This window comes from Pelodiscus sinensis, chromosome 5, assembly GCF_049634645.1.
Source record: "Pelodiscus sinensis isolate JC-2024 chromosome 5, ASM4963464v1, whole genome shotgun sequence".
NCBI lineage: Eukaryota > Metazoa > Chordata > Testudines > Trionychidae > Pelodiscus > Pelodiscus sinensis.
This window is the reverse complement of record NC_134715.1, coordinates 87,236,855-87,260,132: the sequence shown is the minus strand read 5'-3', so window position 1 is coordinate 87,260,132 and position 23,278 is coordinate 87,236,855. Positions and strand designations below refer to the sequence as shown.

At 43.4% G+C, this 23,278-nt stretch overlaps 1 protein-coding gene across 12 annotated transcripts in view; it reads right to left on the bottom strand.

The window, feature by feature from the left end:
• The window catches only part of FRYL (FRY like transcription coactivator), a 389,109-nt gene that overhangs the window by 143,779 nt on the left and 222,052 nt on the right, over window positions 1-23,278 (bottom strand). For all 12 annotated transcript variants that reach the window (XM_075930454.1, XM_075930453.1, XM_075930452.1 and 9 more), the window contains 9 exons: window positions 13,202-13,305; window positions 12,936-13,044; window positions 12,280-12,366; window positions 10,635-10,806; window positions 8,778-8,910; window positions 8,374-8,481; window positions 7,970-8,207; window positions 4,242-4,427; window positions 4,050-4,136 (listed from right to left, as the gene is read on the bottom strand). In XM_075930454.1, coding sequence (XP_075786569.1) covers window positions 4,050-4,136; window positions 4,242-4,427; window positions 7,970-8,207; window positions 8,374-8,481; window positions 8,778-8,910; window positions 10,635-10,806; window positions 12,280-12,366; window positions 12,936-13,044; window positions 13,202-13,305 — 1,224 coding nt within the window. The remainder of the gene's footprint in view (window positions 1-4,049; window positions 4,137-4,241; window positions 4,428-7,969; window positions 8,208-8,373; window positions 8,482-8,777; window positions 8,911-10,634; window positions 10,807-12,279; window positions 12,367-12,935; window positions 13,045-13,201; window positions 13,306-23,278) is intronic.

Genomic DNA, 23,278 nt, shown 5'->3' with positions numbered 1-23,278 from the left:
TTTGGGTAGGTGGGTAAACAGGAAGCATATGCTCTTAGAAAGGGCAAAGTAACAGTGTTCAGTATACCTTGGGAGAGGGACACAGGAAGCTGGGATGTGGCAAACAGACTGAGCCAGTTGGAGTATAGCTCTATGAATAGGAAGGGTGGTAAAGGAGGGCCCATGCAGTTGGGATATCCAGAAACGTGTTATGCAGGTCCTAGATGTACTCCATCTGGAGGCTGAAAGCCACAAACATGCACACAATCAAGTCATGATACTGGCTGTGGTCATCCAGAAGGGAACGGGAAAATGTAATGTACTCTTCTGCTGGAGAAAAGAAAACTGAAATGAGAACCAGCAGTGTGGGTGGTACAGCAATGTCATGAGGTTTGTCATAGATGGAGGGTGGGGTAGTATGGGCTGCTAGTGGTACAGTAGTAGCGGCAACCTCACACCCTCCTGTGATCCTCATAGGGGTCCCAAGCAGGCTATTACAGTCAAGCATATGAATTACAGGGCATTGGCAGAGCTAGAAGAACCATGGCTCAGCAGAAGGGTCAGATGTTGGTGAGTAGGGTAATTTTTTCTGACGGTCAAGGCTGTAGGATCACACAGGAGAATGAAGGAGCTGGCTTTGAGGATTGTTAGAGGACAAGGACAAGCAGAAGCAAGACTGTATAAGTCAGGGTGGAGCATGGTGCTGTGCAAGCAAGAAATGTTTATCTGCCAGATATGGGAACCCCTAGACCACCAGAGATTCAGGACATCAAGGGAAGCCAGCATCTGACAGTATTAGTTTGGCCATGGACATCAGTGGAGACATATGCTGGCATGTGCAGAATCATGCGCAAGGGTATGAAGAAGCCAGGAGGCATGAACAAGAGCCAGAAGTGATGGCAGTGGACTGGTGGCCATGGCTGGAGAGTCATGACAGTGCCTGGACTTATGTTCTGTGCAAGACTTCTTAGGAGGCAAAGCAGATTGGTTAACACACAATTTCTACCCTGACCAGGCATGACTCAGAGTACCATTGCTGCATTTAGGCTACACCTACACAGAAGAATTTTTGCACAAAAACTTGAGGAGCGTCCACACCTCAAGCGCATTTTTGCACAAGAAAATTTACAGCGAATCAACAGAACACAGGGGGCTTTGCGGTATTGGTATTCTTCTTTCTATGAGGACTAACTCCTTTTTGCTCAAGAGTTATTGCGCCAAAAGTTGCATGCAGGTGGGTAGGAGGAGTTTTTTTTTTGCACAAAAACAGCCTATTGAAAGAAGTACAAGTGCCCTGGTGGCCATTATGTTAATGGCAATCAGAGCTTTCTTGCAAGAGAGTGTCCATGCAGTCTGGGCCCTTTTCCGATGCACTTCTGCAGTGTGGACGGTCTCTTGTGCAAGAAGTCTTTGCGCAAGATCTCTTCCACAAAAAACTTCTTGCACAAGAAGCCTGCAGTGTAGACATAGCCTTAAAGGCAGTCCATGTCAGTGGGTTGCCTTTATATCCATGTTTGTACTACTTCCACTTATGGGGGGACTTCAATGAATGTGGCAGTATCGTGAGCACCAGCACATGAGAAGGGATCAGGGGAGTGCTCATCAGTGTTGACAGGCATTGCTCTAGCAGATCTGCCAGTCCCGGATCAGATTGCACTTGAGGGTGCATAACGTCCTCCAGCAGGTGCTTGAGGAGTAGGGATGTTAAATTTAGATTAACTGGCTAATCAAATAGTCAATGCAATTTGCATTGACTATTTGATTAGTCGATAAGGGCGCCTCCACCTTTGAAGTGTAGTAACGGCCCTAGGGCTGTTGCTACACTTCATATGTGAAAACGCTGTGGAGAGCATGGAACCAGTGGGGAACTCAAGCAGTCCCCCCGCAGGCCCCAGGCTCCCCACAGTGTTTCAAAGTGGCAGTGCTGTGTGCAGCCTGGGACGAGCTGGAGAGTCGCCTGCTGACACTGGGCTCCATTTGGCTCTGCCACTTTGAAACGCAGTGGGGAACCTGGTGTCAGGCTCCACGTGGCATTTCAAAGTGGCTGCGCTGCATGGAGCCTGAGGTCAGAGGGGGAATTCCCAGTTGACCCTGGTCTCCATATGGTGCTGCCACTTTGAAATGCTGCATACAACCCAGGGCCAGCTGGGGAACTCAGGCTGCATGCCGTGTTTCAAAGCAGCAGACCCCAGTCTGCACGTGGCACTGCCACTTTGAAGCCCCCTCTCATGTCCCCCCTACCCCACCGTTCTGCCTCTTCCTGATAGAGGCAGCAAGTGGGGGGGGGGGGGGGGAAGGAGGAAGGGACTAGTAAAATAGTGTGTCAAATATCCAACAAGCATTTGGTTATTGGATAATCGACTAGTTATTCACATCTGTATTGATGAGGCAAAGTTCTTTAGCTTCCAGAGTCCAAGATGGGTATAAGCAGCAGATGGGAGCAATGGGTGATAACATGTGCCTCACCAGTACTATAAAGACAACATCAGTGTTCGCTAGTGGTTAACTGACTAGTTGAGTAGCTGATGGAATTTCCATCGACTACTCGACTAGTCAATAGGCACTTCTGCATTCCTCCTTTGAAATGTACAAGATCCCCCACTGGGGAGGAATGCGGAACTCTGAGTGCAGCCCAGGGCCAGCGGGAAGTCCCGCTGACTCCGAGCTGCACACGGATGCCAGCTTTGAACTGCACAAGAGTCAGGGAGGATCACCTAGTCAACTAGTCTTTAACAACCTTACTGCACACAGAGAAAGTGTGTGTGCACAGAGTACAGCTTTCGAATCCAGTTTGCTGGGCCATAATCTCCAGGAAAGGGGAAGCACTGTGAGGGGAAGAAGTCCATCCGGGGAGACATAACTAACAATGGTGGTAATGACACACAATTGGAAAAATATATGTAGTACAAATGGTAGGAAAAATGGACAAAGTTGTCTTAGAAAGCTGAGTCCCAAGAAACCGGGATTCTGACTCTTCTTCTGGCATGCCCAGTATGGTGAAAAAGAAGGGTCCTTCAGATATAGCGGCCATAGGTACCAGGCCTCTTTTGCCAGATCATACGGTGGTGAAAGGTTCTGACTCTGGAAACACCTTGGACTCTGAAGAGATTTCCAGCAATGCTGGGGAGAAGGAAGGGAGTACATGGTCAGTATTGGAGAGCTGAGGTGTAGAAATGGGATGGGCTTCTCTGGCAGCAGCAGGAAAGATTCAACCTCCAGAGCGCACAGGTCACAGGTGAGTGGGAGCCTGGAGAGAAGTGGAGAATGTGGGTAGGGAAAGATAAACTCCTCCACCAAGAAAAGCGCAGAGACCAGGAGTCCATGGTCTGTCCTTGGTATTTAACACCAAAAGATCTGGGGCATGTGATGTGCTGACAGGGGTACTCACCAGTGTTGACCTTCACTGTATGGGGGAGTGGGTATCTATCAGTTCTGGATCCAAGTACTTACGGAGGTTGTGCTCTCAAGCCTTCCAGGTTTGGGGCAGGAAGAACTTGCAAATGGAGCAGCTAATCATGAAATACACATTGTTGAGGCAATAAAAGCACCTCACATTTGTTGTGCTCAGAGAATAAGTAGAGGCAAGAGATGCTGTTTTTAAAATACAGAGTCCGGAGCATTGTCCTGGAAAGCTGAGGGGGACAGTCCCTATACAAGGAAATAACAGCACTAACATATCTCTCTATATTAAAACAATTATTTACAGTGCCATATGTTGAATGAAAAACAGCCACCTTTTTTTTTTTTTTTTTTTTTTTTTTTTTTAAGGAACACCTGAGCACACACAGGTTCGGACTCAAGCCATGAGGAGGTAAGAGGGAACTAGAAATGTATTAACCCATACTATTTATTATATCATGGGCTGAGAGCACCAAAGGACATCCTATGCATGTGTGAATCAACAGACAGTGCCAACAAACACTTCGGCATTCAAGCATATGGTCCATACCCCGCTTGTGGAATACACATCAGTACCATCACTTGAAGAATAATTATATTTAGATAATTATATAATTTGAGGACAAATTAATTTGTTGATTAATTTTACATTCTTCACAAAATATTCCTACCTGATCTGCCCCTGTGAGATGTATGAAACTCTCAAGAATAGATGAACTCAGTCTGTCCATCACATCTATAGCCAACTCATCATCACTCTAAAAAAAGGGAAAATACAATGTATGAGAATCTCAAAGTTCAAGAAAAGACACCAAGCATTACCCATTTCATGAACAGTTATAAAGAACTACCTCAACTCTTACCTTGGAAATTTCTAATACTGTGAACAAAGCCCGTATTTCCCGAAGAATGCTGACAGCTAATCTTCTGGTTGCAAGTCTTGTGCTACAAAGAATGACCAATGCAAAGCCTTCCACAATATGAAATACATTGGAGTAAAGGGTCTTCTCCAGGGGAAGAGTATGTGCAGTTCCATTAGAGGCACCACGCTTAAAAAAATTATACATGTGTCATTTAAATTAACAGCAAAACAATCATTATTGAGCTATATTAGGTTAATTATTAGTGATAAAAGAAACAGTTTTAAAATGTTTAGAGAATTTTGGTTTGGATGCTTATCCAAACTTCTTTGGATCTGGAAATGTCATGACATTGGCTCTCTCAAGAATTCCCGCATTTCCTGGTTTCAGCCAAAACCAATATAATAGGAACAGCCTTTCCTGTTCCACTTTGGGAATTCCACTTTCTGCTGAGACCAGTGGAGAGTGTTCCCTCTAAGATTTTCCATTCATGAGACAAGTGAGTTTCGTCTTGTGTGCCAATACTGAGGTCATGGGCACTTGTTCGGATGTACGCCACTGTGGCACCCACCAGTGGTGCTGTTCCCTGAGAGACTCTCCGAGCACCATGGGTTTGCAGCGAGTGGGGGGCTTGGGCACCGATGTGGGAAGCCAGAGGGGGAAAGCTGGCAGGGGACTGAAGGGGGCAGGAGGCTCAGAGCCAGAGGGCAGTGGAGGAAAGGAGAAGGAATGCAGAATTGCTCCAGCCCCAATAGCTGCCACACCGTAGCCCCGGCTCCCGCTCTGGCAGAGCAACACTAGCTGCTGCTCTGGCCTAGAGGGAACTTAGTATGTAACCAAGTCAGTGACAGAAAACATCTATAAGGATTAGTTCCTGATAATGAGCTATGGGGGATATTCTTTGTGTTTACTTAAAGGTATCTGCCCTTCTGTCACAAGCTGCCGCTTTCTTGTGAATCATTCTAGTTCTGCAGGTTGGTTAGGAGGAAGTAAAATATTCAGAGCAAATAGTTCTGACACTGTCCCTTAACAATCCTCATTTTGCTAGGGGATGGCTTCCTGCTTCCCCCACCTCCAGCATCTCCTACTGAACTCAGTATATAAAAACATACCAATAATAGGCCTAGAAATATTATTACAAAGCAACTAATTTTGTTACACCTTGTAAAAAAAATTAAATTTTTAAACTGTTTTCCCCATTTTTTTTGGATAAATTACTGGCATAGTACTAGATTTCTGCTACTACATGTAGCAATTTCCTCGAAATAGACCAGAGATTAGATAGATCTTTACAATAAAAAGCACACTCCATTACAGACAACTTACCCAGTGTGCAGTGCAGGGTGGGGTCAGCCAAGGGACCAGTGAGGAAGGGGACACAGCAGGCTGCAGCTCCTTGAGGGTGCTTGAGCAGGGGCATGAGGTAGTGGTCAGGCTGTGGCAGGCAGAACGAGTGCAGGCAGGGCAACTGCTTGGGCCACTGGCACTGGATGTGCTGCCTGCACATGCTGCAGGTGACCAACAGGTTGAACTGGGCCACCTCCCTGCCAAGCTCCACAGGACCCTGCTGGTTCCTGGCCTCGTTCTCTCCACTCAGCACTGCAGCCCCTACCTGATCTGCTGGCCAGCCCCCTGCCACCACCAACACCTGAACTGTCCTTGTGCTGCCCAGAGCCTATGGCCTATGCGAAGGGGAGAATGCGACTCCACACCCGACATCCCTGGCCGCACAACCCTAACCCAGCAGCAGCACATTCCTGGCCACGGCTCCAGCTCTGATCACCACCACACAGCCTGCCCTGGGAGCAGCTGGGCAGCCACCATGTGGCCCTGGCCCCAGCTTCGGCCAGCTTCTCTCAGGGTAGGCCACGTAGCTGGTAGCTGCCAGGGCTGCATACAGCCCACAACTCCAGGTCTGGGGAAGGGCTGATGCTAGGGCCACAGCCGTGTAGTGGCTGCCCTGCTACTCCGCTCCTGGGGCAGGGCAGCTGCCCACCCACTGCACAGCTCTTCTGAGGAGGTAGACTGGCCTCAAATTTTTGGTGCACACCCATGCAAGCATGCACCTTAGGGTGCATCTACACAGCACGCTAAACTCGAAGTAAGATACGCAATTTGCGCTACACAAATGGTGCATCTTATCTCGATTGAATTTCAAAATAGGCTATTTTGAAATTTGGAGTGTCTACACAGCATCAAATTTCAAAATAAAGTGCTATTTCGAGACATCCCTTAACCCTCACGGAACGAGGGTTACCAGGAATCTGAAATAGCACGCCCATTATTTCAAAAAATATTTTGAAATAATGGACGGCTTGTGTAGACGCGGGATAGCTATTTCAAGATACCTTTGGTATCCTAATATTGTCATGCAGTGTAGATGCACCCTTAAAGGACACATTTAAGGTGGAGAGGCATTCCATTTTTAAAAAACAGTTTGAGAAAGTTTGATCATTTCAATCAAAGGCATTAGATTCACTTTTTAAAACTTTTGAGTGAAGAATAAAATCAATTCTTAGTTCAAATCATTTCATTCATTCCTGTTAATTATATTTCAAATTGTAAACAGACCTTCAGATAAAAAGAAGCAGGAGATGACTTTATGGAATACTAAGCACTATTTAATCACTGAATTTTTTGCTAATTATTTTTAAAAAATACAAAATTCAGCAATAAATATGGAGATAAAAGCATATATACAAAATATCTCTGTACAACTTAAACCGAAAAGTATTTGTCAAGGCCAGTGCATGTGTGATTCACCAGCTCTCCTCAACTGGATTGAAAAGAGGGCATGTGGGCTCTACACAGAAGAGAACCAAAAGAGTCAGAACTACCTGAACGAGAGTCAGCAAAGAGCATGTGAAAGTTGCATGGAAGTCAGAGGGACTGTGGAGGATTCTACAAGGAAGCTGTAACTCGTTTCTAGAAGAAGGCTGAAGACAAGAGAGGTTCACTGGTTGACCTACCCAAACCAGAGAGCAATGGCCATGCAGAGGGCTAACTTCAGGGAGCAGCAGAGAGAGTCATATGATCGTGTCTATAACAGAAGTACAAAGTAAAGAACAGAAAGGATTTCAGGAAAGGGAGCAACGGAGGAGCTTACCAATGATATCTCCCGGGCCAGACAGCTGAACCCAAGGGAATAATGAAAGGACTATGGGAAGTGAGGGATGCTTCCCTTGTAAGGATGATCTCCCAGAAGAGAGGATGGAGGCATTCTTTCTGCAAAGAGCAGTGATGCTCTCCAGCTGGAAGGGATGGGGTGACTCTCCCAGGAAAGGAACAGAAGGGAACCAACAAAGAGTCTGTGTGTGGCAGAAAATGTCAGAATGAGACATGTATGTCAAGTCAATAGACAAGATTTCTTGGGATTTTAAATATTTGCACTGGGTTGATAAATGAACTTGTTATGAGACTTATAGTCTGGACTATCTACACAAGGTTTTTTAATAAACTAAACCAAGGAGGAGTATTTTATTGAGGCAAATTAGCTTAGTGTGGTGTTACTGGGTCTCAAAGAGAAAATAGAGGCAGGTATGACTGGTGTGCTGTGGCCATCCTCCTAAAGAAGGGGCTGCTCTATGACAGCATAGATTACAATGAAGAAAAAGCTATATTCAGATGAGAAAAGCAAATTGCTAAAAATGGATAGTCAGAGAGAGCATTTTAATGCCACAGGAAATTAGTTCAATTACACGGAATTGGTAATATAAGAATTTCACGCATACCTGAGAATCTTGGGTTTTATTGTGCATTTGGGCAGCTTGCTTCCATTGATTTATTAGCTGCACTAACATCTTTACTGCACTATCAAGAAGCGTTGGATGGACATCAGTTACTTCACGCACAATAAAATAAACAAATCCCGAAAGAACGTCTTCCCGCCAGTCTGGAAAATCGAGCATTAATGCCTGTAGAGTATTGAAAGCGAGGGCACGCAGTTCTTCATCCATGTGAATTGTCAGCCTGTTTAGAGTGCACAGCATTGTTAAAAAAACCTGCACCATCTCTTCAAATCCTCACAGTCTCAACTGGATACAGGTGTTTTACCTTTTCTAAACTAAAGTCAATTTATATCCTTCACTGTATGACATTAGGGCCTTCATTAAAACGAGGATTTCATTTTCCTTACCTTGCTAATAATTCAATAAGGTCAGTCCTGCTCATCCCATCTGGAATCAGTCTTGGGATAGCAGCAATACAAGTTCTGAACAAATCAATCTTAGGTTTTCTCTCTCCCCTACAAAATCAATTTACACAAAACATAATCACATGGTTTACAGTATGTTTAGCATTAAATACACATACGATTTCTAAGCTCAATTCAATGTTAGGGAATCAACCCCAAATCATCATAATTAAAATCAGTACAACCATCATGTTCTTTGTGAACAAATTTTAAATATCCTAACATTAAATTAAACCTGAACACATTTAAATACATTCAAAGATTGATTTCTGAATTTCTTTTAGGCATAAAAATTAATTACAAGGATATGACAGTAATGATGCTTAAATTTATAATTTACTACATACGTAATCATGTCCTCAGGTTCCTTATTTGACATCTGTACACTAGTCATGCACATTGGCCTCCCAACTTCTTTGTCCAGATGCCTAAGAATGCTGTCTAGTGCTTTTCTCACTTGAGGGTAATATATTGACATTCCTGAAGAAGTAAAGCATTCCAAGTCATCTTTTTCAGTATTATTAAATTTTATTTTCATATCGGTTATCTCGTAGTTCATCACTATTTAACTCAGTTTAAGACTAGTATCTTGTATAAAACATAAGAAATCATATACAGGCAGTCCCCGGGTTACGTACAAGATAGGGACTGTAGGTTTGTTCTTAAGTTGAATTTGTATGTAAGTCGGAACTGGTACATATTGTAGGGGAAACTCTAGCCAAACATTTCTCCAGAGCTCAGTTTTATTCTCCCACACCTCACTTCCCTCAGTCCTTTATTCTCAAGCTGAGGTGTCTGCTGAGAAAAGCCGCTCCGCGTTTCCCTGGTCTGCTGGGGGTGCGGGGGCGGGGCGCTAGCTTCGCGTCTCCCTGGTCTGCTGGGGGGAAGCAGCTAGTGAGGGGTTGCCTCACCCCGTTTGTAAGTAGGGATCTGATGCAAGTCGGATCCATGTAACCCGGGGACTGCCTGTACTAAATTACTTTTAACCAAATCTTATTTTAACTGACAAAATTTTCTTTTTTTAAATTTAAACAGAATATCCTATTATATAAAAGTACATGATTCTCTTTGGGGAAACAAGGGGAAATCAATGCAAGGAAGTGACTCTAAGCACTTCTATTTCCGGGAGGCAATTTTGGGCCCAGAATATTTAATAATAGTTATAAACTACAGTCTACTCTTCCATTAGCCTGGAATCAGTGCAGTACAATGTTTGTGGGCTCAGTCACCTTGCCTTCTCCTAGGGCTGCCCCAGAATGCTCTCTACATCAGGGGAATGCCCAGCTGCCTCTATAGGACACTTTCCAGGCTGCTTTACATTGCTAAATGGAAGGCCAATGATCTTGTCTTATATTCCAAACTTCATATTTCTATTTGAAACAAGTAGGAATTTAAAAAAAATCTTCACCAGTAGCAGACATTTCATAAAATATTTTTGCATTTACAAATTACTATACATATGAGAGAATGTCTGTCTGTCTGTTCAAGAACTCCTCCTAAATGGTAAGAGCTAGTACCAACAAATTCACTATACAGCTTCATCCTATCATAACTTAAAAAGTGAGGTAAGTGTTTGGTTCTGCCAGTAGAGATGTACCTGAAATGGGACTGAGTCTCATAAAACCATACAGAAGAGAGACAGAATCACCAGGCAGGTAAAAAAGGCTGACTGGGGCATGCCCACCCTCTGTCCAGGATTGCCCAAGGTCAGAGCCTCCCAACCCTCAGGTGCCTTTTAGAGAAGACAGGGGGAGGAGAAGGAAGAGGCTTCAGGGAGCGAGGGGAAAGAGTTTGATGCATTTCTCATGCTGGCTTGGGAGCACAGGGGGCAGACAAACCTGGACCTGAACCAGCTGGGGGACATGCACCCCTCCCTTGGTTGTGCTTTAGGAAGCTGGAGCTGCAGCAGCCATGGTGGCCCCAAGCTGCTGCAATGAGAGACGACTCAGATAGTCTTTTCTCTCTGGAACAGCCAGCATACTGAACCCCTCATCCCCAGCTCCATCCCAGAACAATGATTCGAATGAAGCATGTACGTTTTCATTTTATTTTCCAAAAAACAAGTATTAATTCAGATAAGGACCTGGAGAAATCTTCTAGTTAAATATAAAATTAATCCCCACATAAAAATATTACTTCAGTATCCTGAAGGATGAATGTGTATATTTCATTTGTTAAGGGACTGGCGAAAGAATACCACTCACCTATTACTTTTGCTTCTTCATCTGTCAGAGTTTTATTGAGAAAGATTTTCTTTACTCGCAGAGTGTTTCCTGAGGGAAGAACAACTCCTGTTGTTGGCATTGGTGGTTCACCATCTTTCTGCTGTAAACTGTCTGCTATCACAAGGAAGACTCTGAGGCCTATATTCATCCTCTTCAATGGTAGCAGAAAGGGAAGACAATGGAATTAGAAACCAGGAGGAATTGCAAACTTACAATGGTTTATAGATGGTGCAAAATAAACATTAATACATATTTAATTGTCCTTTCATTAGGAAGAGATCAAAAGAGCCCTACTATAGTAGATATATTTGTAGTAGTAAGATAATACAGTATGATTCAGTGAAGTACCTCCCCAGCTCTGATTCAGTCAATGGGATTTGGAAGCAGCTGAGCACCTCACAAGAGACAGTTAATAACTTGCAGAACATGACTCTAAATGATTATTATTACTGACATGAATCTTCATGGAGTAACATGCTGCTGACAGATCAAAGTAAATACAATATTACACACAAAGATGCTAATTGCACAATTTGTTGCTCAGCACTGGTTGCTGAACTCAAAGAACTGCAGGATTGGGCTATCCTGCATACTAAATTGTAAAGGAACTGAGAAAAGGTTGTTAATTATAAGTAAGCACTGTAGCAAGGTTAGTCCCACTCCTGGGTTACAGACCCCTGTTCATTCCATAGTCCCACAATCTAGGTTCTGTGGCACAGGTCCCACTTGCCCTTTCCAGTGTTTGGGCTTCTGTCCCTTGGCAAAAAATGGCATTGGGGCAGATTCTCTGGTCAGCCTGGGCTGGGAAGCCAGTCCTCCCCAGCTAGAGGCTGGACTTTCTGGCTACCTGGGGAAGGGAACCCAAACACTCTGTCAGAGCCCCTCACCTTCCCCAATGTCTCTAGCAATGCTGCCATCCTCTTTTCCATTTTCACTGGCTCTTAGCTTATCAGCTACAACTCCTCTCCCTCCACCAGGGAAGGCTTTTTAAAAGGCCCAGTGGCTGCCTGAAGTCAGATCAGCAGGCCCTTAATTGATTTATAGCAGCCTGGTCTCAACTGCTTCCATTCTGCCCTTGATAGCCCCAGGTCAGCTGCTTCTGGCTGCCCTGAAATAACCCTCTCCTAATTAACCAGGGTTCTTTCTGCTGTTTAGAGCTGCCTCTCTCTCTCTCTCTCTCTCTCTCTAATCTAGCCCTCTAACCTGCCCTGTCACAGGACCTACACATGTTCTCTGGTTTGTTTGTTGTTTTAAATTTTTATTGAAAAAAAAATGAAATTTTACCTAGTTACTGCCCCAGCTACCACTGGCCAGAACAGAAAAACCATGACTGCACAGCTATTTCTTTGGTTTGATTTATATTGCACTCTTTAGGTATATGGACCAGTTAATCCTCACATGTTCCTCAACATCTGATTTTTTGTATACCTATATTTATTGTAATTTTCAGTTGGAGAATGACAGCAGACACAATAGCAACATTGGGAGGGCCATAGATGGGGCCACTTTGCCTCAGCACATTAAACAGATGTCTTCTACTTCATACCATTCCTTGTCTTGTATAAATCTATACACTGTTTTCAAATAAAGACAAACAACACGTCTGCTCTTTAGCGGACTTTACCTCTGGATTAATAGTGAAGGTTTTAGGTGATTTCCCAACACTTAGAAGATCAAATATTATTTCTTTCATTGCAAAATCCAAGCGTTCCTATGACGAAAAACATGCCTACATAAGACTCACTTTGTATTAGCACATACACAAAACCAAGAAACTGAATATGTCTTATTACCCTATAATTACCAGTGATACAAAATATTATTCTTTGCTAATGAATCCTTTAGAGTAAATATCTCAGTTACTTAACTGTAGTATTCTTTGCAATATACTATAGAACATACAAAACCCCCTAAATTAATAGAACAATACAGCTGCAAAATCAAGAACTCAAACATCAGGAAATGCCAGAATTAAGGCTATTTTTGCAACCATAATTCAGCCCTCCTTGTGCATATATATTACAACACAATCTTCAATTATACCATCATACATGATAAGATCACTGCTTCAATGACTATACAGGATGCACAGTGTTCTGTGAATGAATCAGGATTGTATAGTGAATTTAAATTTACTTTCTCCTAAAGTTATGCTCTAACTTCATTCCTAATGTAACTTTACTGGTTTGAAACAAATTATGTCAGGGACGGATTGGTCTTTAAATTTCTTCCACAAATTATCCAGTATACTTTCAGACCTCCATTTAGGAGTGAGCTTACCTGAGCAATGAATTGAATAATCTTCACAAATATATTTAGAGGTGTGTCTCGAGGGACCACACTACGTGAGCCTTTGGGGAAAAGTGCTGATACAATGCTCATGAGACGGCTACAAGAATTAAAGAAAAAAGAAACAGGCATTAGGAAAAATTCACAAAACTTTACAGAAAGGTTTTCCATAGGGAATATTTTTAAATTAAAAAAAGTTTATATTTTAAATAAATTGTAACAGCCTCATAATAGTTTTAATTATATACAAAACTTACCTTTGTGTTACAGTGTTGCTTTCACATTTTATTCTAATAACATAAACCCACAGTAATCTATAGAGTGATTCCAGTGCAACTCGGGACATTTTAGGATCTTTATTCTGTTAAATAAAAGAAAAGAAAATGAAGTTACTACAGCCTGTGAAAGACTATTCTTAATCAACTTGTTTCCTTTCCTTATTAAGAACTATAATATTTTAAGTTGATGTTTGATTGCTCTAACCCAGAAGGCTGATGTGTTTAGTACTCTGAATATGTATTTAAAAAACAAAACCTCAATATAAAATCTCCTCACTTACATATGTACTATATATATTTACCTACATACTCTAAATTATTTTGTACTCTTTTGTCAAGTTGAAAGCAAAGGAGTAATAGCAAGAAGATATTTCTTGAGTGATTATCAAGATTTTATTGCTTTACTGCATATATTCAATTTACTTTAATTTATTCCTACAATTTCACTGAAAAGTGCTCTCAGAATTCAGCACACACACACACACACACACACACACACACACACACACACACACACACACACACACACACTTCTTCCATCTTCCCCTTCCCCCACCTTAGTTGTCTTTTCCTACTCAGGACATAAATCTTGCAGTTTGTTTTGGAGCTGAATAATTCCACCTAATTGGGCTTCCATCATAAGCAAATATGAATCAGAAGAATTGTCCTGCCTCTTCCCCAAAGAGACATTGACATCATGTCACAGCCATAAATGCCACGACATTGAACAGATAAACACCCTGTCTCCCTATCGGATAACAATGGAGAGAAAGAAAGAGGAAGAAAAAACAATGGTTACCAGCTGTAAGGGTGCTGGAGCAATTTGTATATACAGGCAGTCCCCGGGTTACATGGATCCGACTTACATCGGATCCCTACTTACAAATGGGGTGAGGCAACCCCGCACTAGCTGCTTCCCCCCAGTAGACCAGGGAGACGCGAAGCTAGCGCCCCCCTCCCCTCCCCAGCAGACCAGGGAGACGCGGAGTGGCTTTTCTCAGCAGACATCTCAGCTTGCGAATAAAGGACTGAGGGAAGTGAGGTGTGGGAGAATAAAACTGAGCTCTGGAGAAATGTTTGGCTAGAGTTTCCCCTACAATATGTACCAGTTCCGACTTACATACAAATTCAACTTAAGAACAAACCTACAGTCCCTATCTTGTACGTAACCCGGGGACTGCCTGTAGTGGGAGAAACTTGAAGAAAGCCTGATGTATATAGACTAGATTACTACAAATTATGCTTTTCACTGTTATCAATATTTCCCTCAAGAGACAACAGATTTTGATGTTCCAAAAAACAAGGTCAGTACAGACATTCTGACAGTCTTTAGCAGAAATACAATATACTGAACATTCTCCATATGAATGCTTTTAAATGTCTTGAATATAACAGGTATTTAAAATCCCTAATATTCTACTGAGAAGATGAAGTTCAAGGTCCAGAAAAGCCTATTACTGACTTCAAATGAGCCAATTAGCAAACAGTGTGTCAGAAATCAGAAATCAGTAGAATATGGTTATCATTCCAAATCTTAAAACCGTTGCTATGATGAATCATAAACTTCTTCAGATGAGGATGTTACTCAATTATTGCAGTAAATGGTTCTTCCAGATGTGTGTCCCTATTGGTGCCCCACTGTACATGTGGTCTGTGCCCTTGTTTAAACCACACATAATCTTTCCCTTCCTTATGTTGTGCCTCAAGGTTAATTTGTACTGTGCACATCAATCACCCTCAATTTCTTCTCCACCACAAAGTGGCCATTGAGAACTCAGATGTAGAGGAGAAAGGGTAGGTTGTGGGGCACCCACAGAGACCTACATATTGAAGAACTATTGTCACTACACAAGATAAATTACTTTTCTTCTTTCAGTAGCTTCCATATAGGTGCTCCACTGTAAGTGACTCCTGAGCAGTATCCCCCCCCAATAAGAGTTTGGTACTTCAGTTGAGTCTGTTATGGATGATAACACTGAAACTGAAGATAGCCTTGGAAGCAGAGTCTCCAGCATTTGCATAGCCTTCTGCGAAGCTACGAGCAGACACCAAAGCTGCTGTCTACAGATTTCAGAGATATGAATATTCTTGAGAAAAGCACAACAGAAATGGAAACCGACATTGTTTAGAATGTGCAGATTCTGGATGAAGGTAACACATTGAGAGCATGATAGCAACGGTTAATATAGTTCGAAACCCATGTGAAGAGTATTTGGGCCATTATTGCTGCACCTTTTGACCTTTCTGTAGTGGAGAGCAAAAGCTGAGGAGATTTCCTAAAGGCCTTAATCTTGTCCAGATAAAAGGTTAAGGCTCTTCTAACATCTAGCATATCCGCTATAGTCTGCCTATTATCACAGTGAGACTTAAGATAAAAGGTCAGGAAGCAAATCAGTCAGTTTATGGGAAAAGACAAGGTCACCTTGGGAATGAACTTTGGATGTGGCATAATAGTAACCTTATCTATAAAGAATACCGTATTTTCCGGCGTATAAGACAACTTTTGATGTTAAAAAACATCCCCCAAAAATTGGGGGTCGTCTTATACGCCGGGTATACAGCTTTGCGGCTTTGCAAAGCCTCGGGGGAAGCCGGCGGCGGGGCCCCTCCGCGGCTTCCCCCGAGGCTTTGCAAAGCTGCTGCGGCTTTGCTCCCGGTGCCTCTGGTCTGCTGGGGACCGTCTCCAGCAGACCAGGAACACCGGGAGCAAAGCCGGGGAGGCGGAGGGGCGCTGGGGTATAAGACGAAACCATATCTTTTAACTAAAAAATTAGGGGGTTGTCTTATACGCCCAGTAGCCTTATACGCCAGAAAATACGGTACTCTGAAGGGGGAATGGGCCATTAGCGCTGCTATCTCCCTTATTCTCCCTGCTCAAGTAATAGCCACCAGAAATGCTGGTTTCATCAGCCAGTATGTAAGCAAAAAATGGTCAACTGGTGGTCTAGTTGGGCTCTTTAAAACTAGATTTAGGTCTCAATCATGTGTGCTCTAATTTTTTCCATCCATATGTGAATACATTTTATTATGTGCACTGTGACATGTGTGAATGTGCAACACCAGTAGAAACACATGCTGCTGGCTAGAAGCACTCTACTAATCAGCTGAGCAGCATTTGAATCTCTCCTGGGTGGCTGCCCAAAACCTCAGCTTACAGGGAACACTGGTCCAAAGCTGGAGTTGTGTGTCCAGATTGAAGACAGAGGTTCATTATGCACTAGAAGAATCTCTTTGGAGATGGGTGGCCAACAGGACATCCTAAAAGGAATGGACCCTGAGGAGACTGTCATTCAAGTATGGATAAATCATTATCCCCATGGTGCCTCAATGAGCCACTGCTATGAGGACGACCTTGGAGAATACTCGGGAAGCTGACGAATGGTTGAAAGTAAGTGGCCTTCACTGGTATTGGTCCTGACGTAGGAGAAACCAGAAGAATCATCTGTGGGATGGTAGAATGAATATGTGGAAATTCACATCCTGGAGGATGAGGGCCAAGACCCAATCTCCCTGTTCCAGAGATGAGATAATTGCTGCTAGTGTGATCATCTTGAATTTTTTGCAACTTCACATATATGGATCTCCAACTTCCTTACTCTAAGGATTACAAAATACCAGGAATAAAAAAAAACATTTCCTTTTGTATGTATACTGGAATAGGGTCTATGGCTTCCAGGCACGGGAGATTATTTGTTTCCTGCCTTAACAGTTTCTTAAGAAAAAAGTCCATGAAGAGGGCCGGAGAAGGAGAGGGAGATGAAATGGATAGAGTATCCATGGAAACAATCTCCAAAACCTATCTGTTGGTAGATATGTGTTCCCAATTTTAAAAGGACAGAGCAAGGCTGCATCCAAAGTGATGTGGAAGATGTAAAAGTTGCAGCTGATATTGTAGGGAATGGTCTCTTGAGACCTCAACTAAGCTGTCAGAACTCGTGTTTCAAAGGTGGAAGACTGTGATGTTGAGGCCTGAAGAACTGATGGTTTACACCTCTGAAATCTAGATTTCCTTATTGTGGCGGGTACTGGGGTGGACGTGATTTGTGAAAATACTGAAAACTAAATTTCATTTGCTGACCCAGTATGTAGATTCCCAGTAACCGCAGTGTCCATGTGTCCCTGAGTCTTTGGGGCTGCGAAGTGATGCTTTGGTCTTCTCTGGAAACAATTTTGTGCCTTCAAAAGTGAGGTCCTCTACCATTATCTATACCCCATTTAGCAAAAGTATAATCACAATACTTGTTGTATCATGACAGCTATTGATAGTCAGAAGTGCTATTCTCACCACTAACTAACCCTCATGAATGATAGCTTGAAACTGTTCTTGTTGTGATTTTACTAGGTGATCAATAGAAGTATTGAATTTGGTGTAGTCCATGTGGTAGTATTTTGCCATTAAGGCCTGGTAATTTGCAACTGTGACTCGTCAGGTCACCAAAGAACAGGCCTTCCTTCCAGACAAGTCAAGCCTTTTTCAGTCCCTTTCTTAAGGCCTGGATTTCATGTGATGGTGGTGGCCATTGAAGTTCACTGCATCCACCACAATGGAATTAGATGGAGAGTGGGGGAAAAAGGAATTCTGTATCTTTGGGAGGTACATAGTACTACTTATTGGTCCTTTTTCCTGTTAGTATGCCAGAGGCTGGTGTTTGCCCATACAACATTTGTTGGACCCAAAAGCATCCCATTAAGCAGGAAGGCAATTCTCCCTCCATTTAGTCCCCAGCTCTTTTGTAATCTCGATTTTAGCTACTAACAGAAAGTAAGCTTTTGTACAATGGGGACCTCTCTGAAGCACCTCACACAGCAAGAATGTCCCTGTGTACCTGGTATGGCTTCCTAGCAGGTGAGACACTTCTTAAAACTAGGGAAGCTAGGCATGCCCCTTATAGATGGAAATTCACAGAGGTTGGGTGGGGAGGGGAAATAAAGTAAAAACTAGGCTTTTTAATTTTAATTTTTTTAAATTGGGCAGAAAAAATTAATGGAAACCCTACAAAAGTAAAAAGAAATGGGTGAACAAACACACTAAGAATATCTAAGAGAAAAATTCTAAAGATCTGAAAGTATGCTTGAATGGACTGCTAACCACTTTGTTTCCTGTCAGGGATAATTGAAGAAAGAACTGAGGATGGTCGAGGCATAACACAAGGGAGGGAAAGAGCATCCATGGACTGAACAGACATTCCTACCAAAGATCTCCATTCAGAAGCACAGGGATGCATACATGCTGACAGCAGAGTACCCATAAGAAAGCTATTAGAAGAAGAATGGCTATTTTCAGCTAATTAGGAAGATTTTCTTTTTTGCTTGTATGAACAGCAGACAAATCTAAAATCTATCAAGGATGGCTGCAGGAGGAGCCTGAAGGGGCTATAACCACCCCAAATTTTGGGTTAGCCCTCTCCCAGTCACCTGTCTCTTAATGCAGAACTAAGAGTAGCAGCTGCCACCTGATACTTTGCAGCATAGCTTGTACTGAACATGCACACATGATTGAGCATTTTCAGTAACATCTGCTGAAACCATTGCTCTTCTTTTGATTTAAAATCTGCTGCCTGCTAAAAGGTGGCAAATTGGAGGAGTTGGGATTGGCATAGCCTGTGCTGGGGATGGAAAGACTGGGCAATGGGGTGAGTCAAAGAGATGCATGCAGGGAAAAGGAGAGGGGTTGAGAGGCAAAATCTGGGTAGGAGATGGGATTAAGCCCAGAGTCGAGTTGCTGCCAGATGGCAAAAATCCAGCACAGGGAAGGGCAGAATGGGTAAAAGTTACTCCAGATGGGCTGGGCAAAGGATTTTTTAAATTTCCCTGCTCACATGACAGTACATCACAGCACATTCTACACAGGGCTATGTCCTTAAAGGCACAGGGCATCTCAATGCCTAGCAGCTCTTTTCTAGATGACACAATATATTGAGATACTAAAGGAGATTTGTGTCTGTTAAATATTCTACATAGATGCTCCACTTACAACTGTATATCTGCATAAAGACTCCTTCCAGTTCACAAATTTATCTGTTGCTGTGATTCACCGAATTACCCTAGTTTTCCTGTAACAGATTTTAAATAGTTTTACTCCTTCTAATAGTTTAATAAAAGTAACTTAAAAAGTACTTTTATTACTCTCAGTACTTTATCATTTACATATGTTAACATTGTGAAGATGGATGTCATTGTGCTATTTATTTTATAATTTCATAGCAAATAATTATTGAAAATATTTATAATATAATGAAAGTGATTTTATCTGGAACTTCACCAACCAGAAAGCTGTATAAACTGGCATTTCTGATCTTCTTGGAAAGTTTGGTTTATAATTTGTTTGGTTGGCAGGCTCTCCACCTGGATCCCTGAAGCAGTGACATGTCCCTACTTCTCCTAGACAGAGAAACCACCATTGGGGTTCCATGTTCTATGCCTGATCTTCCCCGAGTGATTGTTCCACAGCTACCATTGGCCAGAGAGAGCTACGGGGTCAGCACCTGCACTTGGGGCAGTTCACAGTGCAACCTAGCCACCCTCCATCTGGGACTGGGGTGGGCAAGCAAGACATCTCACAGGCTGAATCCAGCAAACCAAGCCACCAGCTCCAGCCCGTGGACCCCCTGGATGGGACCCTTAGGCCCACAGAAGCTGCTGTTTTAAGAGCAGGGCTGTTCTGTGTGCCTCTCTGCTCTAACCCAAACTCTCTGCACCTTCCTGCCCCAGGTCACAACTCCCTCTCAGATCCTGTACCTCCTCTACAACCCTCCCCCAAGTCAGAATCCTCTCCTCCATCCATACTCTCTCCCTAACTCTGCACCTCACAACCCTGTCCCAGATCACCACACTGTGCAGTCTGCATCCTCTTTTCCCCTTCTGCCAGGTAACAATTCCCTCCCAGACTTTTCGCCCCTCCTAGAGCCCCTCCCACAGACCAGAATCCTATCCTGCACCCATACTCACTCCTTGACCCTTCACCCCAATCACCTGACCCAGGTCACAACCCCCCTCCTTCACCCACACTCCCTCATACTGTCTCCTGCACCCCAGTTCTTTACCCCATGCGCCCTTCTGTACCCAACCTCCATCCTAGACCCCATATACACTCCACAGAAAAGTGCGGCCCTTCACCACTTTCCAAAATCTTGGAGTGGCTCCCCACCAAAAAATTATTGCCCACCTTGATCTAGGAAAAGCACGAGCATGTCTCTGCTTTCAGGTAAGCTGCCTAAAGTGAGCACCACCGAGATCCAGCACCCCAAAACCCCTTTCATGACCCAGCCCCAGCCAGCAGCACCCTCCTGCACCCCAAACTCAGAGTTAACCAGAATATTTGACTAACTGGTACCTCCCAATATCTCCAACATGCAGGATAACAAAACTTTTATTGTAGTTGCTAGTAGTTTTAGCAATGATATCTGTGTTTCAAATATAGCACTTCCTATTTTTTTAATTTGGAATTTTTAATTCTAAATTTTTATTTTTCTTTATATAGTACAAGTTTATTCTTTTGGTTGATGCCCTTTCACAATTTCCTACCCCTGGACCAGAGGATCAGAAAGGAAAGGAAATTAATAGGCACCAGGTTTCAAACAAAAAGGAGGTATTTCTTTACACACTTCAAAGTCAATTTGTGGAACTCATTGCTAGAGGAGGTTCTGAAGTCCAAGACTATAATAGGATTCAAAAAAGAATTAGATAAATTAATGGAGAAAAGATCCCTTAACGGCTATTATCTACGATCTGCAGAGAAGGTGTCCCTGGCCTCTGTTTGTAGAAACTGGGAATGGGAGACAAGGGATGGATCAGTTGATAAATACCAGTTCTGGTCATTGCCCTCGAGAAACAGGCATTGGCCACTATTGGAAGACAGGATACTGGGCTGAATGGTCTGAACGACTATGGCCATTTTTATGTGAGAGGTAAACTGTGATAAAGCATTAAAAAGAATATCCATAGATATCTCTAACTGCTACTGACAGCAAAAGCTATTGATAGTAGTTTTTTATACTACTCCTGGCACCCAGCTCTAGCAGCCGTGGAGAAGCCTGGGCAGAAAGCCTCTGACCTATGTCTCCACTCACCAGGGCATACCACCCCAGTAGGGGTACGGTCTGGGACTCCATACTATGATGCCACCGTGTAGTCGACTACATGATTAACCAAAAAGCCTGGGGTTACTGGTTAATCTTGTCAACTATATGCACTTCCCCCACATGCTGCTGCCTCTGTATCAGTGAGAGGATGAGGGGGGCAGGCTGGAGACCATACGTATGGGAAGCCGACTTTAAAGCAGGCTCCCTGCATGTGCCAGCTTCACAGACATCTGTCCACCCCCCACTCCCGCTGCCTCTTACGTAGGCAGTGGGCAGGGCAGTTAAAAACCATTTCCCTCAAGCACCAGCTTCACGGTGCTATCTGCTCCCTCTGCTGTTGCCTCTATCAGAGGCAAGAGCACAGGGGGAGGGAGGGAAGGTGTGGAGGAGAAGGGAGACAGGGGAGGCTCCCATGAAGCAGCTTCTGTCCATGGAGGGTCCAAGATCCCCACAGACAGAGGCTGTTCCTCATCCCATGGAGCATCCTCTGTCTGTGGTGAGCCTGGGCCCGCCATGGACAGAGGCTGGTCTGCGGTAGCAGCCCCTGTCTGCAGGGGGTCCGAGCTCTCCACAGACAAAGGCTGCTGATGCCACGGACCAGCCTCTGCCCATGAGGAGGTCAGACCTCTGTAGACAGGGACTGCTGCTACCCCACACTGTTGCCTCTCTATCAGAGGCAGCAGCACAGGGCAGCAGGCAGCTGGTCTTCATGGGGGTACTGTTTTTTAAATTGGCTCTCCTCACGTACCAGCTCCACCTGCCACCCTACGCTGCTGCCTTGGTGGCTGGGGGCTCCTGAGGAGCGAATCCAAAGCGCACTGGCTGCTGGCCCCGCCCTCAGGAACTATTCAACAGTTCTGCAACTGCTAAGATTTCATGCGGTTACACAACTATTCAATTACACAATATCCAACATCCATACTCCACACAGTAACCTGGACTGACACACTTTGGCTCAGGATCTTGAGACCTGCCTCCAAGGGTTCTGTTGGCCCCAAATCCAAGTCCCACCACCCTGGCGGCTCTTACTTGCTGCAAGCAGTCCCAGTCCCAGACAGTAACAGCAGGAGGAGACAGGGAGCACCATGGCACCAACCAGCCCATTAGTCATCTTGCACTGCTCCAGCTTTTAACCTAACCTGGGGGCAGGACAGCAGGGAAGTGCCAGAGAAAGAAGTGAGGCTAGCACTTACCTGAGGGGATGCAGGCAGAGCCTTATAGTGATGGGAGAACAGCCCATCTTTTCTGTCTAGCTCACCTTACACCCTCCCCCCCCCACACACACACACTAGGAAAAGGAGGCGGCACCTTGTATAGAATGTTGTAGGTAGTCATAGTGAGTAAGGGATTCATGTTCATAAACAACATCAAAGAATTTTAAACCATTAGCAATCATGGTTGTACTGTACTACCAGGCATTTTTACTTTCATCCCTATCCTTTAACTAGACATTAAGTCAAACAGATGTGCTTAAAAGAAATAACTTTTTATTCTATTTTATGTAAATGATGACATTGCAATTAGTATAAAAAAGGTTAATGTAGAAAAAGGATTTTCTCTTCTCCTGGAAACAGATATTTACAATATGCTACAAAGATCTATTTAAACATCCTGACATATTCCAGTCTTTTAGCTAATCCACATCAGGTCTAATTTGAAGCATTTTGATCATGTGTTTTATTGCAAATATAGTTCCATTTTAATTCCTAAATTTTTCAATATAGAAGAATCTGCATGCATTAAATAGATCATCATAGTATAATATAAACTGTCAAAAATTTAACTGGAGATATAAAGGGCTACAAAAACAACAACTACAAAAAAAAGACAGCAAATCTACACTAATTTAATGTGTCACATTTAAATGATTTAATGATGCAAAAATCTTGATGATGGCAAGAAACAAAACAGCATTTTTCCATGTTAGTCAAATATAGATACTTAATTAAGACAGTACTTTTAATATTGTTCAACA